Source organism: Apteryx mantelli, chromosome 2 (assembly GCF_036417845.1).
Source record: "Apteryx mantelli isolate bAptMan1 chromosome 2, bAptMan1.hap1, whole genome shotgun sequence".
In the NCBI taxonomy this organism is placed as follows: domain Eukaryota; kingdom Metazoa; phylum Chordata; class Aves; order Apterygiformes; family Apterygidae; genus Apteryx; species Apteryx mantelli.
Genome location: NC_089979.1, coordinates 112,653,129 through 112,669,863, shown reverse-complemented (window position 1 = coordinate 112,669,863; position 16,735 = coordinate 112,653,129). Strand labels below are relative to the sequence as shown.

The window sequence follows — 16,735 nt, the reverse complement described above, 5'->3', positions numbered from 1 at the left end:
TTGCAGAATTACTGACAATTTCATTGTTTTACTGTTATACTCTCTGCTCTGAACCTGTTGGACCACACCAAATGCTTTTCTAGTCTAATGAATGTTATTTTTGTATTTGTTCTGCCAGTCCTAGTCTGAGCTCTCTCCCCCCTCATTCTGATAGTGTTCCCCCCGCCCAACTTTTTAAGGAAGCAGGGCTTCCTGCCTTTACGTTCTCTTAAAGGCATGCTGTCAGCCATGCAGCCATATTTCTGACAACTTCATATTTCTGTGCCAGCATCCTGTATTTGACTTACTTTTCTGTTGCTTGCCTTAACTTTGACTGCAAATTCCTCTGGTCAGAAAAACCTTTTCTTTATAAATGCCCATCTCTATTTTGCAGTATTTAAACTGTTTTACAGTAAGTGTGGGGTTTAAGTTGCTCGTATTAATCCTCCATGTCTGAGACAAGGTGGGTCTAGGCTGAGACAAACGTTTAACAGTTTGCTTACAAATAATTTTAAAATTGTTTAGTGTAGGTTTGTTTTTTTTTTTAAACTTTGAAGCTAAAAAAGCCAACATAAGAATTATTTGATTTTTTCCAGAGAATGAGCCTATAACTTTCTCACTAAAGACTGTTATTCTGCTATTAAGGGGCTAGAGTGCAAGTTGGCTGCCATTCAGTACTGCTTTTTGCATTAGGGAAAAACAGAACTAGCAACTAGAATGTCTCATACTACTTGTTTTAGATACAATGGAATTGAATCAGACTGCACTAATTACATATGTACAAAGTTGTTCAGACAGCTTTCTTTTCCTCCATTTATTTAATATAATGCTGATATTGATAAAGATTACTTTTCTGCTGTGTACATGTTACGTTACAGTCTATACATACATACCACAGCTTTTTTCCATAATAAGATGGAAAATAATGCAGACAAAAATAAAGAGTTCCTAGAGCATTGTTAGACTTTCCAAATTTGGAAACTTAAAACGAAAATTTGAGAATATTACCTCTGTATATAATAACATGCAAAGAGGAAACACCACTGAAAGGAAACTAAGTAGACAGTAAGCTTGCCGAGTTCTCTTCAACTTCTTTTGCAGAAGCAATCTGCTCTTGAGAAAGTATTCCTTTCTTGTTTGATTATCAGACAGTAGGTTGAGTTTGTGTTTCACTTAGTATCTGTCATAACAGCTTCTGTATGAGCTGTGCAACTACTTTCTTCTACTGTATTGCATGAAGTTTGTGCGTTCACGTTGGAGGTGCTCTTGTCTGTGCTATCACCCAGAGTTTTCAGTTTGGCTGTGGAAAGACTTTCTTCTGTGCTGTCTTGAGCACTTTGCTCATCTCTCACTACTAGATCTTGCTGACCTGCCACAGAAAGACTCTCTTCAAGATTATTAGAATCTGCAGTTGGCTCAAATGGCAATGCAGGTTTCTGTTCTGTGTCTACTTCCATGTCTTTTGTTTCACTACTAGCTTCCACCTTGACAGTGTTCCTGAAGATAGCTCTCATGACAACTGGGACTGACATACAACTAGAGAAGAAAAAAATGAAACATTAGTCACTACTACAGACATCACCCGTTGTTCAAATTAATACTTTTTTTTAAATCGTGGCTGACACCTGACTTGTTTGTGGCAAACAGCACCCCCTTTTTCCCTGCATCTTTTTGTCTCATGTGACCCTATAGGCACTACATTGTAACTACAATACAACTGTGTGTGTTATACTGGAAACTGTGTTGACATAATGCATGCAGGTGCTGGATTTTCAAGCTGACAAGCACAAACAAATTTTGATACAAAGAGGTGGGAAGTCAAAAACAAGGCCACAAGGATGCTTTTAATGAAAACTTAAATTAATAATACTGAACACAATTATAAAAGAGCGTAATTTTTGCATTTTGTATGAAACAGGTACAGAACATCTCCTCTCTAAAGCATTATCTGCACTAGGGTTTCCCCCTTACCCTCCCAACACTAGAGATATCTAGTTCCAGGAATAGTTTCTAGTATTCTGTGAGTTAAAACGGAGCAGGCTAATTGAACAGGTTAGAGGAGGGGGAAAAAAATATATATATATATCAAGCCTATATCAACCTTGCTGTAATCAAATTGTTGTTTATTATGCCAAAAGAATTAGTGCTGTCAGTCCTTTCTCTAGTGTATGTTCATATGCCACAGCAACTTGACTCTCTTGGAATTTTAAGTTTCCAGCAGCAAGCCAGAAACAGTGTCATGGACATACCATATAGACTTCCCTTTTTTGAAAGAAGCTATGACTGATATTAGGTAGATGTAGAAAAAGTCCTTTTCATGCTGTCATATATCTAAGCTATACCAGTCATGAGACTGTCATTAGCCAGAGCCTTCAGAAAAGCATCTTGATTTAAAAAAAAAGAAAAAGCATCTATATAAAAGAAAAGGTAAAAGTTTCTTCATTCACAAGCTTCTCCCCCCACCACCACATTTTTGTACAAGAAAGAAGTATTGCTTATCGATAGCAATGTTTAAGTGTCCCTTTTTGAAAGAGATACTTAACACACAGTAAAGAAGTGACTCATTCTGACTATCATATAACCTTTTACTAAAGTGAAGTTGTTTCATCAGCTGAATTAATGGCACTGTGAATGCACGTGATATTTCCATTAAATGGACATCAAAGGTTTATTCCAAATGTTATGAAATAAAACAAAACAACTTACTGCTTCACAGCTCTTGATATAAAGTCATCACTAGAATTTAGAGTTGGATCTTGAGGTTTTAAATGAAGACTACATTGGATTTCTCTGGAGGTTATGACATCAATTATCACTAAGCAAGAACAGAGTACAAGTATTTCAAAACAGACGCTTTTGTAAACATTGTATACCTTCCTTTGATTCTGATACTTCAAGGGAATAAAACTGAAGCCAGCAGGAAGGGGCCTTGCAGCAATGCTTTTGCACAGGGCTTGCTTTTTCCTAATATACTGATGATCAATAAGATTAGAAGCTACAATTTATTAATTAACTGGAGGCCAAGATGGAATTAGGACTTAAGGTTTTTGCATTACTTTCTGATTTATGCCAAATACAGAGCACTTCAGTAAGTGATTTATACACAAAAGTGCTACTCTGTTTTTCACAGTTGTGCATCACTAACAACAGCCATTAGAATGTATTTGTAACAGAAAAGCACAGTGCAGCAACCTAGACAAAACGAAGATCTTTGTCAACCCAATAAGGACAGCATCAAATATTCCACACGTACCACAGGCTAAATTGTCTTTCACAGGATGAAGAAACGAAACAGAAAAGCTGGTGTTCTTTTGTGGTGCCACTTCAAAGTAAAGCAGTTCTGAGTCATCTAGAAATAAAATTGCTATTTAGTGATATTTCCCCACACACATTAAACATGGGCACTTTTTGGCTGAATCACATGCCAGTAGTTACGAGATTGATAGAGTAGAATCTAATTGTTCATTGCTTTGGCAACTGAGTTTATGCTCCTAGAGGTTTCAGAACTAGGAGGTTCTTGGGTTTTTTTTTTGTTTTGAATATTCAACTGAGTATAATACTAGAATTAAGGATTTTTGGTCATTTAAAACACTCTGCAGGCTTTGGCAAGGAAGAGTAAAGTCTGTTAAAACCCAGACTGGAAACTAATTTTTCCTTTAATATTCTGTCATTACTTCCAACCAAACGATTTACCTTCATTTATGTGCTTCTCAGAGACACAGCTGCTAATAAGAGTGTTATATGCCATCTGATGTCGAAGAACCTCTATTATGCCAGGCACACACTTTGGGTGGGTAAATGGGATTCTACTGACCAAGGCTCCTGCTAAATCTGATTTTTCTGAGCCCTTGTTTATGAAGTAACAGTGCTTTGGGCAATCTGGAAGAGACTGGAGAGAAAGAAAAAAAGAAACAAACAAATATGTTGATTTTTCAAACACTGAAAACAAGAAAGTAAGACCTGATATTATGAGGCAATCACACAATCTGACAGCAAAACTAATTTTGAAAGGCACACTTCTAGCAAGTCCATCATGTCAGTCTGTGTTTCAGTAGAAATATAATCCAGAAAAGGAAGCTCACTGAGACCTTCCCCCCCCCACCACATACATTTCAATTTGGGGAATACCCCCCTAAAGCCACGTGGTCAGGTGTTTTAGTCCCACCAGCTCTTCTGACTACTCATAAGAGTCCTAGAGCAAGCTATAGAAATATTAACCAAGATCTTTTTCCTCAGGAGAATATCTTAGTAATACTACTTGACTCCTGTACAACAAGGATAACAGTTTTGCCTGAAATCTCTCCTCTTAGGCCCATCATGTGTTGCTTCTGCACCATCACTGCTCTCTTTGGAGAGGTATGTTTGGCTAGATTATCTCCTGGTGATTCATTTCAAGAGGAGGAGATGGTAATAAAATATTGCCACCTCTCCATGTGACAGTGATGCTATATCACAAAATTGGAAGTGAAATATAGTGTTATCCACTTCTGTATACATGCATTGATCAAAGTGGGAGTTGTCACCTTAAGAACAGGGCAGGGCAGCTAATTAACACAGTTGATATTAAGAAAAGATGGAAAGCAGAATGAAGGATCTTGTCCCTGGGTGTCTGTGGAGCAGAAGAGCTTCTCTACATTTGATTCAAGGTCAGAATTCAATTTAGTAATTTATTTCTAGAAATGAAAGCTTTAGACTCCAAAGCTAAACAATCTCACTAAGTACTAATGTTTTAGAGAATTGCTGAAGAGTTAGAGCCTCTCGTGTATCAAATCCAGTGGAAATTAAAAGTTCTTCCCAGTTTATGGTCTTTATAAAACAGAACTTTGCTAAACCTTCTGCCAGAGCAGCATAAATTCACTACAGCCTTTTGCACCACTACCTCCAAAGTCCAAGAACTATGTAGGCAATGGGCTCTGATAATACAAAAAGAAATACCCTCTCCTTTTGTTGCCATGATTTTCAATATGAGAGTTTCTTAGCAAAAAAACAAACCACACACACTTTGATGTTTGTCTTGTAGTTGCCCTGTACATAACTTAAAAGCAAAACATCTTAGCCACCATTTTACTTGCTAAAATTTCTCACCTGTGTCTAACACAGCATAAATTAAATATTTTTCTAATAAAACATTTTTTAAAAGGGAAGCTATCCACAATTAAACAATGATGGCTCTAAATGGTAATTGTCAACACCCTTTATACTTTTCTTCCAGCTAGCTTCCCCCCCCCCAAAAAAAAAAAACATCAGTATTCTCAATGTTACCTGATTGAGAGTTTTGTTTTTATTAAAACAGTGATAGAAGTGCTCCATGATAAAGATCTTCAGAAACCTAGATAAGTACCATCTTGGGTCTTTCTCCTCAGACCAGCCAATAAGTTTCCTTCTTTTTAAGGCATTAATGATGAAGTTGTGAACAATATTTAGCAGAATAAATATTGGGGGGGATGGGGGAGGACACAGTTAAACACACAGACAAATTAATATGACTTCAGTAACCATATACAGAAGGTGTTTCTTTAATGAGGATGAGAAGTTGTCTTGATTTAAAGGGTCTAATATTGTTTCCTCGGTAACTTGAACTATTCCCTAAAGAGCATTTAAGTACTGTTGGAATTCTGGGACATTTTCATTGCTTTTGCTGATAGGAAAAAGATATTTTAGCATGTACCTCACCACAAAGAAACAGGAATTGTGTGTAGACAAATCTTCACTGCATTTTTCTTTAAGAGTAGACTGAACAATCAGCTCATGTAGAGGAACTAGTTTCAAGTCAGCAATCTGAATCCCTAAAACAAGTTGATTTTTTTAATTAGTATTTAGAGTATGGCTATAAATGCTAAAAAAAAAAAAAATATTAAAACAAAACCAATGTTTTGAAAATGCACAGACATAAACATTAACCTTCCTTCATATCTCCTTTTTCACTGATGGGAAACCGAGTAGAGTGTGTAATAGCTTTGTCCATAAGCCTATCTATCTTTTCTTATTGTCACATCTTTTTTAGATTTTTTTTTTTTTTTACATTGTTTGCTAAAATGTGTTACACCTGGGCTTACAGAACAGATTTTCTGCCCCACAACCCATTTTTCCCTCTTACAACTTTAACACAGGGAAATAAAAAGCAAACAAGTCATGTATAGTCACCAAAATAATCTTAAAAAAACATGCCTGTGAGCCTCTGTATCTGCTCAATACTGGATGAGGACATAGGAATAGGCTGGTGAGACTTCAACAAAAAACAAGCTGACAAATCCATGCTGAGTTCATCAGTCAGTGGCAAAAAAGCAGGGCTGCTGGAAAAAAGGTGGTAAGAAAGCTTGTTAAAACTAATACAAAAAGAACTCTTGTGTAAGGGCATAATCAGGTCCCTAGTAATTTCCCATTTTTCATACTTCTGCTTTGAGAAAAGTTTTGCTATAGAAGTGCAAGTATAGCTCTTTCTTACATTTTAAAACAAGGTTAGTGTGAAAACTAGCAGAAAGGAAAAGCGAGCCACAGGAAACTGAAGAGCAGTGTATAAGGATGTTTGCTATAAAACAGTCTGTAATAGTTCATTTTGGAGAATAGCTTCAAATAGCTTCAAACTTTTCCTCCAATCCAGTACTAAAGGAGAGAAAGAGAGCACGCATGAAAGAGATGGTGATAGTGTCCATGGTGGGATGGCAAACTATTTTCTATAGTTTAGGTGTAATATCCCTCAATGCATGCTTTATTTATTCTGAAACTATGTAGGAGTTGCTGATTGAATGCTAGGAGGTTAAGTAACATTATTGCAGAGGCTCCTTCTGGCCTCAAATCTATGATTAAATCCATAATCCTGTGCAATTTATGGAGTTAAATATGGGCACAATGACTTTAAAGTCCATTTGGGAAAACTGTAAAAGCCACAGATTATGCAAGGTATAGCTATGGGGGATAAGGCCATCAATAAAACAGAGTTTCCTGGGTTTAATAGTGAACTGTGTATCCTTTCTATTAGCACAGAATCACTGCAAGTTATGGTGGGTTAGTGTCAGTGATTTGCAAGTTCATCGGTGTATTGAGAAGTGTCCAGAATCTCACCCATCTTCTCCAGCTTGAGAATCTGCAATTAATGGAGAAATAGGAAGTCTGTGGAGTATATCTGTGCCTTCAATGGTTACAACTACTTTTGCTCCAGATACCTGGGAATCTGAGAGAGAAAGAAAATTTCATTATTTTCCCCTTGTCAGTGTAGATTAATCCTGTGCATCTGAAATACGCAGTGGTAAAATCCTGGGAAGATCAGACCAAACTGACAGCTACAATGACTGGGCAGTAAGGAAAAATTTGCAGAGACAACATCTAAATGGCCAAAGTTGCCAAATAGCAATAGCAGCAATAGTTGTTTTTTGAGCATGCCACGAAACATATCAAACAACTACCAGTCCTTTTCATGCTGTCTAGATGGTTATTTTTGTTTGATACCACACTTGTTTAAGTTTCAATTAACAGCCAAGAAATGGGAAAGCAGTTTGCTGAGACACCTTATCCCTGTGATAAAGTGCATCACATAAGTCTTTCTGCTAAACTAGAGTTTGAAATCTAACTTGTTTCACTTCACTGGAAGCAACAGCAAAACAAACAACATTCTAGTTATCCTGTAAGGAAGTTTCCAACATGAAGTATGACTGTAGTAAAATTTCAGGCATATTTCTGAGTCTTGTTAATGACCTTTTGGTTAATGAAACATGTAGTGTTGAAAGAGTTATTGCAATATTTAATTATTTCTGCACTTCTAGCTTTACCAGGGTTTAGTTCTGCTTCCAATCTTGATAGGGAGAAATGTAAAATTCAATGTTCATAGGAGTTCCTGAGGAATTAAAAAAAAATTACTACACAAGTCAATAAAGGAAGTCTATTATGTATCTTAATGCTAAAGGGAAAAAAAGGAAGAAAAGTGTAGGGTGGGCAGAAAGAGATTCCTAAATGGATGCATCTCTAATCACAGCATGTGTTCAAATCACAGCATTTACTTAGTATTTAACAGCTAAAGCCTCAGTGTATAGAGTCATCAGATGTATCTTTCAGAAGATCAGGTTGTTTCAATATCTTGCACAATAACCTCTTGTTCAGCCTTAAAAATATTAGCTGAACTCCTAGCATTCAGTGACTAGTCTGAAATAGGAGAGAAACTCATAATAGGTGCATAGGGGACTTCACACGGAGCTCTGCAACAACACAGCAGAAGCATACATTAGAAGCATGGGTTTTTTTTGTTTTGTTTTGTTTTTTTTAAAAAAAACAGGGTATAACACACCAAAGGTTAAAGCTCAATTTTGACAGTGTAGGTGAGCCAGGAAACTTATCAGCTAAATGTACTTGCCTTTCAGGCAACATCAGTATTATCTCAGCTATTACTGCTGTCATTTCATGGTTACTCCCAAAACGTGGTTTCCCACATAACCTCAAAATATTGCTAGCTTTGCTTTTAGGCTGCTGTGAAGTCAGTGTTGCTGTAGCTGATAAGCCACCTGGCCCTTTGTATTTTTTCTGAACGTGTATACAATGTCTAAGAAAAGAGATCCAGCAAGTCCCTACACAACATGTTTTATACATAAGAGGATCTTTGCTGTGAACAAAGATCAACTCAGTGTTGTGCCTGAAGAAGGAAAAAAGAAAAAAAAGAAATAAAGGGGGAAAAAAAAAAATCACCTCCAGTTCTTGGCACCAGGTGTCCTACTTTTCCATGAAGTACTTCAGTAACTCTGTTTACATCCTCTGTTCTAGTTCAAAACACATATTGATTAGTGTTTCCTGAGATGCAGTGCTAGCTAGATCAATGTAAAGGATTATTTGTACCCCTAACCAAAGGGAAAGGATGCTTTCTTGAAAGTGGAATGTGTCTCTGTTTGTTATGACAACTTTCAGAAACTCCATCATGCAACTCATGTGCAACTCATAGGACTTGGGCTTCCAGCTTCAGCCCTGTATCTCTGCTACTTCATGTTGAAACTTGATATGCTATTTACCAGAAATGAAAGGGTGAGGAAAACATTGAAGTGACAGATAGGGCAAAGAGTGAGGAGTTAACCTGGATAAACTAACTCAAACAGAACCAATCTCTAACCTCAAATATTTTGAGCTGAATACATATAGCCATACAATTATATAGCTGTGTACTATAACTCTGCAGTGCATTAACTTGTATCAATAGAAGGGGAAAATGATTTATTTAACTGATGAATAACATTTACTGAGAAATCTGTGATTAGCAAGGACGTAGTACCTTTGTTCATGGACCTGACATGCTTCATAAGGGAACACCATACAAAAAATAGGCCAAGGGTGTGTCTCAAGTTACAGAAGACCATGCTTGCTGAGAATACTTAATAGGCAAAATATCAGAAAAGACACTTCAGAATCAAGAAGGAAAGCAATGCCCTCAGCTCTGCTGTTCTGGAGAGAATGAAAGCCATTGAACAATTGCTAGAGGATTTAGGGAAGTCTGTCCCCCATTTATCTGTAATCCTACTCCTTGACAGGAGAAGTGAGAAAAAGAAGGATGGAGAGAAGGCTAGTACTCCCTACTCCTGATCTAAAGCTTGAGCAGAAAGTGAGATCCCCAGAAAGCAGAATCCCAGAAGGTATGTTTACTTCTGCCAAAGGGAGAGCCAAAAATGACTGCTAAATTTAAGATGTACTGTCTGCTCTTAGTGGGTGGTCACATACACACGCACCCTAAGCCCTGCAACCAACCAGTTTCACAGCAAGTCCCTTAGATAAAGCACAGCAGTTCAGTAGATCATCTTGTTTGGCATGCCTGGGGTTGGCAAACTTCAGAAAGACTTCAAGCTTTCCAGTGGGAAAAAACTCATTAGCCTTCTACATCTGCTCTGTAATTATATCAACCGACTCGTGTTTTTTAAGTGAAATGAAGGAGTGGGGTAGAGGGGAAGGGAGAAAGAGGTAGTCTTCAAGTTACCTGTCTAAAAGAGACATTGAATAAAGGTCTTTCTCAAGGGACTGCAAAGCAAGGTATCCCTTAGCTTTCATTTCGCTAGGAGAGAAAAAACAAACAAACAAACAAATGAATTTTAAGTATAGAAAAGCTAGACTATGGATTTTAAAGATTTTGCAAGTAAAAACTAGTTGCAACCTGTTTCCTGGAATCTGATATAGATTTGACAGGTCTTCTAGAATCTTTCCAAAGGCATCATAGTTCTTCATCCTACCAATAAGAAACAGTTATTACCACACTACTAAATGAAATGGATAATAAGTCTTTATCTCTAACTTGCTAGAAAAAGCACTATTTCAAGCAGAATGACATAGGTCCCCTCCTTATCAGATCTGGCATGTAGTAGTACTGCTTATACATTTCTGAGAAGATACCAGGAAATGTGAATCCTTGGCTCTCTTGCAAAAAGCAATGTAATTATAGCTAACACTGGTTAAATATGCATTACTGAAAGCAATAAATGTGCACGATACACAAATCTGACAGCTCGAGATGTAGCTCATCAGCTACAAAGAGCTCTCTTGATGTTCCAATAAAGTTAGTCATATAATAACACTCGCCTAATACAATGCACTCATACATTGTTCTGTTCATCAAAATATCAAGCTCCGTATTAATATTGCACGTCATAGCACCCTGAGAGAGGCCGATCTCAAATACAACTGACAGATACATCAATAAAAAATAAATTAAAAAAAAAACTACACACACAGACAACACCCCCCCATACACACAGACACGCCCCCCCCCCCCCCCAAGGGACAGGTGGCTTGCATAAGGTTGTAAAGAAATGGTTCATACTGCTCACAAAACAAGATTCTTGCAGATTCTAACTAGCTATTTAGATAGTGGTGTGACAGCCTGGAGCTCTGCACAGGCTAAGCCATCAAATACTTACCCATCTGCTGAAATGGATTTTACAAACCCTTGCTAAACTCTCTTCTGCAGCAGATAGCTGTACTTGAGTTTAAAAGCCATACCAGCAACGTGGATTAAAAAAGGGACCAAATAAGTCTGCCTGGACTTTTGCACAGGGGCAAACCCTCTCTCCAAAGAGAAACCTAACCAAGACACTCACTTTCTTCCATGACTCTCTTCCCAACCAGAAGAGTGGGGAAGCCAAGGAAGAGGGATGAAGCAAGCACACGTACACACAGGCAAAAACACAGTGCCAGCCTATGAATTGGGCCTAATTCAGCATTAGTTTGTAGTTACTTTGACACGCACAAAAACACACAGGCAGATAAACTGCCTTAGGACCAAATGAAATACTGCACCACTACACCAGGAGGTGCAGAGGTGATTCTTGTATTTAGTGGCACATCCTAACAAAAACAGGAAGGCAGGCAAGTAGTATCCATAGTGCCAATGCTAACCCTGGGAGCCAAACAGCTGATAATTAAAATCACTGGAAGTCAAAAAATTATGAAAGTGCAAGTTAAAGCTTTAATATATATCTGTTTACACCTATAAAGCTAAATATAATTCCATTTCTGAGGAAAGAGAGGGCAGGAAAATAAAGAAAAGACAAAATGTGTTATAGGCCCACATAGATATGAAACATGTGTGATCAATAATTATTCTTTCTCTCTTTATCTTCCCTTTCACTTGTTCTGGCAAGGCATTTAAATAAGCATCTGGCTTCTTATGTATACTCATTACTAGTAAACCTGGAACTGTGGTCAGATTGCTCAGGGTACTTCTAACCGGACTTTTAAGGAAGAGGCCTGATTTGGAACAGTAACTCTTCAGACCAAACAAAACATGGTAATAAGAAAAAAAAATACAGCACCCTATTACTGCATGAGAAAATTAAAGCAAGTCTCCTACACATCTGGAAAGAAAAACAGGCCCTGTGACACCACCTTGCTTCACTGCTGTGACAGAAGCCTGAAGAGCCCCTACTGAAGACATTTGCACAAGGACAATAGAGGCTATTTGAATCATCCTATTTGATGCAAGGGGAGCCAGAAAAGGTAATATCTGTTCTGGATCTGTAAATCTGCCAGTTCTGAGCTTTCATCATCAGCCCATTTACACAATATGGAATCTAGGCCTTGCAATCAATACAAATGCCTGTAGTCCAAGACTGTGTTCAACTGGCAGCTAGAGCTAACGTATGGGGGTTACATTTATTTATTTATTCATAGAAGCAGATGCAATTTAGCTGTTTTTGATGGGATGACTTCAGAAGTATGACAAACTGTCTGGAGTATCTTTTCCAAGTTACATTTGTTGCATTTTTATGCTTCTATGTACAGATTGGAAATAAGCCAGTTAAGACAAACAACAACAAATGATCTTCCAATATGGAGCACTGAAACTAACTTCCCACATAAAATGAAATCCCAGAGAAGTGTCAGTTCTTCTGTTGTTTCTGGCTTCATACTATTATTGCCTGCCTCTGACTTTTTTTTTTTGGGGGGGGGGGGGGAAGGGAGGGAGGGAGTAAAGGAAATGGTTGTATTATTACTCTAGAGTCATTCTATCCTTGACTCCCTAAAACATTCAGAGAAACACAAGATTGTCAGGAATTCCCTTCTATTCAAGAAGAAACACTGCACATGATTACATGATTCTTTACCTTAGATGCTGAACCAAATTGTCACAAATCTAGAGGAGTAAGAGAAAAAAAAAAAAAAAAAAAAAAAAGAGAGTCATGTTTCCTATCATCCTTTATGAAATGCCTCCTAAAAGGAGGTAATTTGGTAATAGTGGAGTGGTATTCATTGGTAATAGTAAGATTATTCTCCATTACTTAACTGAATAGTTTATATAAAAACAGACAAACAACCCCCAAAGGAAAAAAAACCAAACACATATAACAGTTGAAACAGAATGTTAATATAATAATTAGGAGAAGGAAGGCTCTGTGAAGAGGATATAATTAGCAAAAATATAGTTTGTTGATACATTCGTTCCAGAAAAATTGCATTTTTGCCAGTTTTTCTTTTGTTGGCAGCTAGTGTGCTACAGTTTTCTGGATATGCATTTCCATCTTAATAATATTTTCCAGCACTGATGGATTCTCATCAGTAAGCATCCAAATTGTTACATTCATTTGGAGTTAATTTAGGCCCTTTTTTCATTTGCAGTCATACCAGGAATTTCAAGTCATTCAAGTCATGTTTAACCAGCTTTGTTGATCAGAGTATACGTTTCCCCCACCACAGCCAGCTAGTTGTTTTAACTTTGATCTGAATGATCACTTATAACACTGAACAACTGCAGAATTTGGTAAAATACCACTCTGATTTGCATGACAATATTTTAGTGAGAGATTTTGCAAGAAAAAAAATAAAATAAAAAGAACACCATTGGCAGGAATGAACCTACTCATAAAGAAGGCAGATGAAAACAACTAGAGTCTCTGGTAACACTAAAAGACACCTCCATGGAGAACATATATTACATGATATTGATCACAAAGTACAAGAATACAAATATTTATCCAGGATACTACAAAATGCTTGGAAGGTGGGGATATCCTTAGAGCAACAGTACTTAGTATCTTTACTAAGTTTAGGTGAGAGATCCAGATCCTAAACAAGTTTCTAGTGTCATTTTAGATGCCCTAAAGGAGCCAAGAAATCTGCACAGGCTGGCAGATGTGATAAGACCAAAAGGTGGCCTGAGACCTTCTGGCATGGCAGCTGGAGGCCACACAGGAGACCACAGGGAGGTGAGGGGCAAAGAAGATTAACTTTACCACAGGATCCTCTCCAAGGTGAGCCAGCTTTACATCCATCACCTTCTCATCCTTCTCCAGATGAACTTCTATATAAAACATATCTGATGTTATGTAGCAGGCAGTTCCACTGGGGCTAACATGAGAGTTAAGCCTAGGGAGAGCAAAAAAAAAAAAAAAGGCTTGCATATCTAAAAGTTCTGTCACATGAAGAAAGGAAATCAGCATAGTTTACTTGATCATGGGAAGAGACTCCAGGGACACTTCAAAAATAACTCTTCTTTGGCTCAGCTCTTGATAATAACCAACCAGGCAACACATCCTTGCTCTGCTCTTCACATTATTGTGTCAGTTTGCTGAAAGTTATTTACCTCAGTCTGCAATTTTGGGACCTAGGCATGAATCCCCTCTCTTCACCCAACAAGCCCTTCCACAAAGGGCTAATCCAAAGTGGCAGTTATGTTCATTCCAAGTAATACGCTCCATTACAACGCCAAGCTAAATAAATATTGTTGATGAGCCATCCAGATGGTAATTCCCCCTGGACTTGGGGCCATGCTTGCTCGTTTGCATTTATTCATAAACAAACTTACCTTTTTTGTTTGGATAAAGATTCCAATCTGTTCATCACAGAAAACAAAGATTTAGCTGTAAAAAAGGGAAATACTATTTAATCACGTTGCAATGATCGAGAAGCAGAGTCAATATTTTCCTGCTTTAAAGGATATAATTTAGGTAATGAAAAAAAAATCATTATCTCTGGTATGACTTCTGGTTATTAATGATAACTATTACCCTGTGATTAATGAGTGCTGTGTTGGATACAGCTTTTTCCTCAGGCTTTGAGAATAACTATAGCCCAAAGGTTTAACCCAAAGATGAGTCACAAGTCTCATATCCACCTCTGTACATTTGCCTCCACTGCACTGAACATCAACAACAGAGGCACAGGCAGTTTCCATGGAATACTAAAAAATACACTTTGAGTTATCTGACAACTTCTTACCATTTAGTGTCCTCTGTATCTTCTCCATGCAAGAGAGCAATGGACCATCTGGAGGATTACTGACAGGCTGTCGAAGTGGCTTATCCTAGCCCATTTGTGAACAGAGGAGACAGAGAAAGACCCCTTAAATTGCTAGCCAAAGAGGAATATCACTGCATGCCAGATGTGGAACACTGATACCCAATCCAACAAAATCGTACTTATTTCTCTTTGTAAAACACAGAGATGAGCAATTATGATAACTATCTCTGAAGTGGCAGCACTGAACTGAATGGATTCATGAAGACCCTGTTGTGCAGTAATTATGTATCAGAGGCCTTTGGTGCAGAAAGCAGCCTTCCATTCCCTTTTCTTCTGGGATAAGCACAGGATCCATCTCCTAATATGAGCCAATTTCACCATGTAACTGGGAGCCAACAAAGAAAACGTTTAGATTTTGATTTTAGGGAGAATCTGTCTTAGTGAAAATGAGATACGAGTCAGCACTATGGTTGTACTTGATTAGAGTCAGGGCACAAGTCCTAGTTGAAGCTATTACTTTAAATAGGAATTAAACTCTCCGAGCTTCTTCTCAGTAGTTCTTGTCTGAAAGCTCTTCACACTTCAATTAATAAAGAGCATTCACTGCTGAAAAATTTTCAGTGCTGCTAAAGTTAGGACCTCTTTTTCAGAGGCATCTTAGTTGAGCATTAATAAAAAGAAGCATGAAAATAAATGTGACTGTTTTTACACTAAACTCTCAACAGTTGTGCTAAACTGCTGTTCACAAAAAAAAAAAAGATGCTTAGATGTAATTAGTTACCAGGAGAGCAGGAAGTATGGAGTGACCTAAGGTAAATCACAGCAGAAGAGATTCTGAGCAGCATCTTAAACATATCAGGCCAGGTTCTGTAGAACTGACTTTTTTCCTGGTTCTATGGGCAAGAAGTTGTCTTTACACACTACAAACGTGCTGATGTTAATGAATGGAAATAGTCCAAAATATCAGACTACATCAGCACTAACCCTTGAAGAGTTAAAATAATGCAAGAAACTGTTATTCATCAACTGTTGTAAGAAAAATCAGAAGTCAGCCTTTAATAGGCACCATGAGGCTTTTTTTTTTAGTTTTTTTTTTTTTAAGTTAAGCAATTTTTGAAATATCTCAATATCTCTGCTCTTATATCAGATATTCTTCTCCAACCTAATCTGCAATTCTTACCATGCAAAAATGGACAAGTTTCAGAGTTTCTGTCCATGGCTTTTGTTGGTATTTTAGATACAACTGTTCCATTAAAGCATTTGTAGAAATAACTTTCACAGCACCTGAAAAATATGTCAGAGCATTCTAAATATGATGCCACATATTTACATTGGCAGCTAGAAAAGTTAGAGGAGGAAAAAAAGGAAAACTTGCTAAGATTATAGGTGCTATGCTTCAAGAAAGGTGACAGGAAAAAATGTTTTAGTTGAGTTTTGCATACAAATATCTAATTTTTTGCAAGTTTTTTGACAGAAAACAGGGAAGAAAACCAAAAAGACTCTTTGTGTAGGCAAACAGTCTCAATTTTAAATACAGAGATATGGCCACATCTTCAGCTTGTTAAACCACTCAGCTTTCTTTACCTATGTGCAATCTTAGGTGTGCATTTTTAACAATTACTAAGGCCTTGATCTTGCTACAGGCTTCAGGCAGCCCAATTTCTACACCCACCTAGAGCAGGAACAGGGGAAGAACAGAACCCACAATCCCCTGGAAGCCCAACCATCTCCACCTCAACCAGCTGGAGGAAGGGGCAGCAGTGGCCCCAGCCCCAGCCCCAGCCCCAGCCCCAGCCCCAGCCCACTCTCACAAGCACCCTACTAGGAGAAGGTGCTCCCCATGGGTGCCACTCACCCATGTCCTGATGCCTGCAGGGAGGCAGCAGCTGTTGCCTCTCCTGTACCCCCATCTCCATCCATGCCACAGCACACCAGGGCTCCTACTTGTAGCACCTGCACCGGGGCACCCACAGGTGCCGGCAGGCCAGCAGGTTTGCTCCCAGCTCACAAAACTGGGCTCTGGGTTAGTGCTTGAATATGGGAACCTCTCCACTCTGCTAAT

At 38.0% G+C, this 16,735-nt stretch overlaps 1 protein-coding gene across 1 annotated transcript; it reads right to left on the bottom strand.

Moving 5' to 3' along the window:
• Nucleotides 1-10: 10 nt before the first annotated feature.
• LOC106495283 (mediator of RNA polymerase II transcription subunit 1-like) lies at nucleotides 11-16,622 on the bottom strand. Its single transcript, XM_067291238.1, is given in 18 exon segments — nucleotides 11-1,515; nucleotides 2,686-2,794; nucleotides 3,233-3,328; nucleotides 3,673-3,868; nucleotides 5,653-5,765; nucleotides 6,148-6,272; nucleotides 7,042-7,150; nucleotides 7,746-7,769; nucleotides 7,772-7,810; nucleotides 8,653-8,723; nucleotides 9,923-9,997; nucleotides 10,097-10,168; nucleotides 12,543-12,571; nucleotides 13,668-13,800; nucleotides 14,240-14,294; nucleotides 14,653-14,737; nucleotides 15,854-15,957; nucleotides 16,529-16,622. Coding segments are annotated over 18 exon segments (1,863 nt in total). The 5' UTR covers nucleotides 16,590-16,622; the 3' UTR covers nucleotides 11-1,148.
• Between the last annotated feature and the right edge of the window lie 113 nt (nucleotides 16,623-16,735).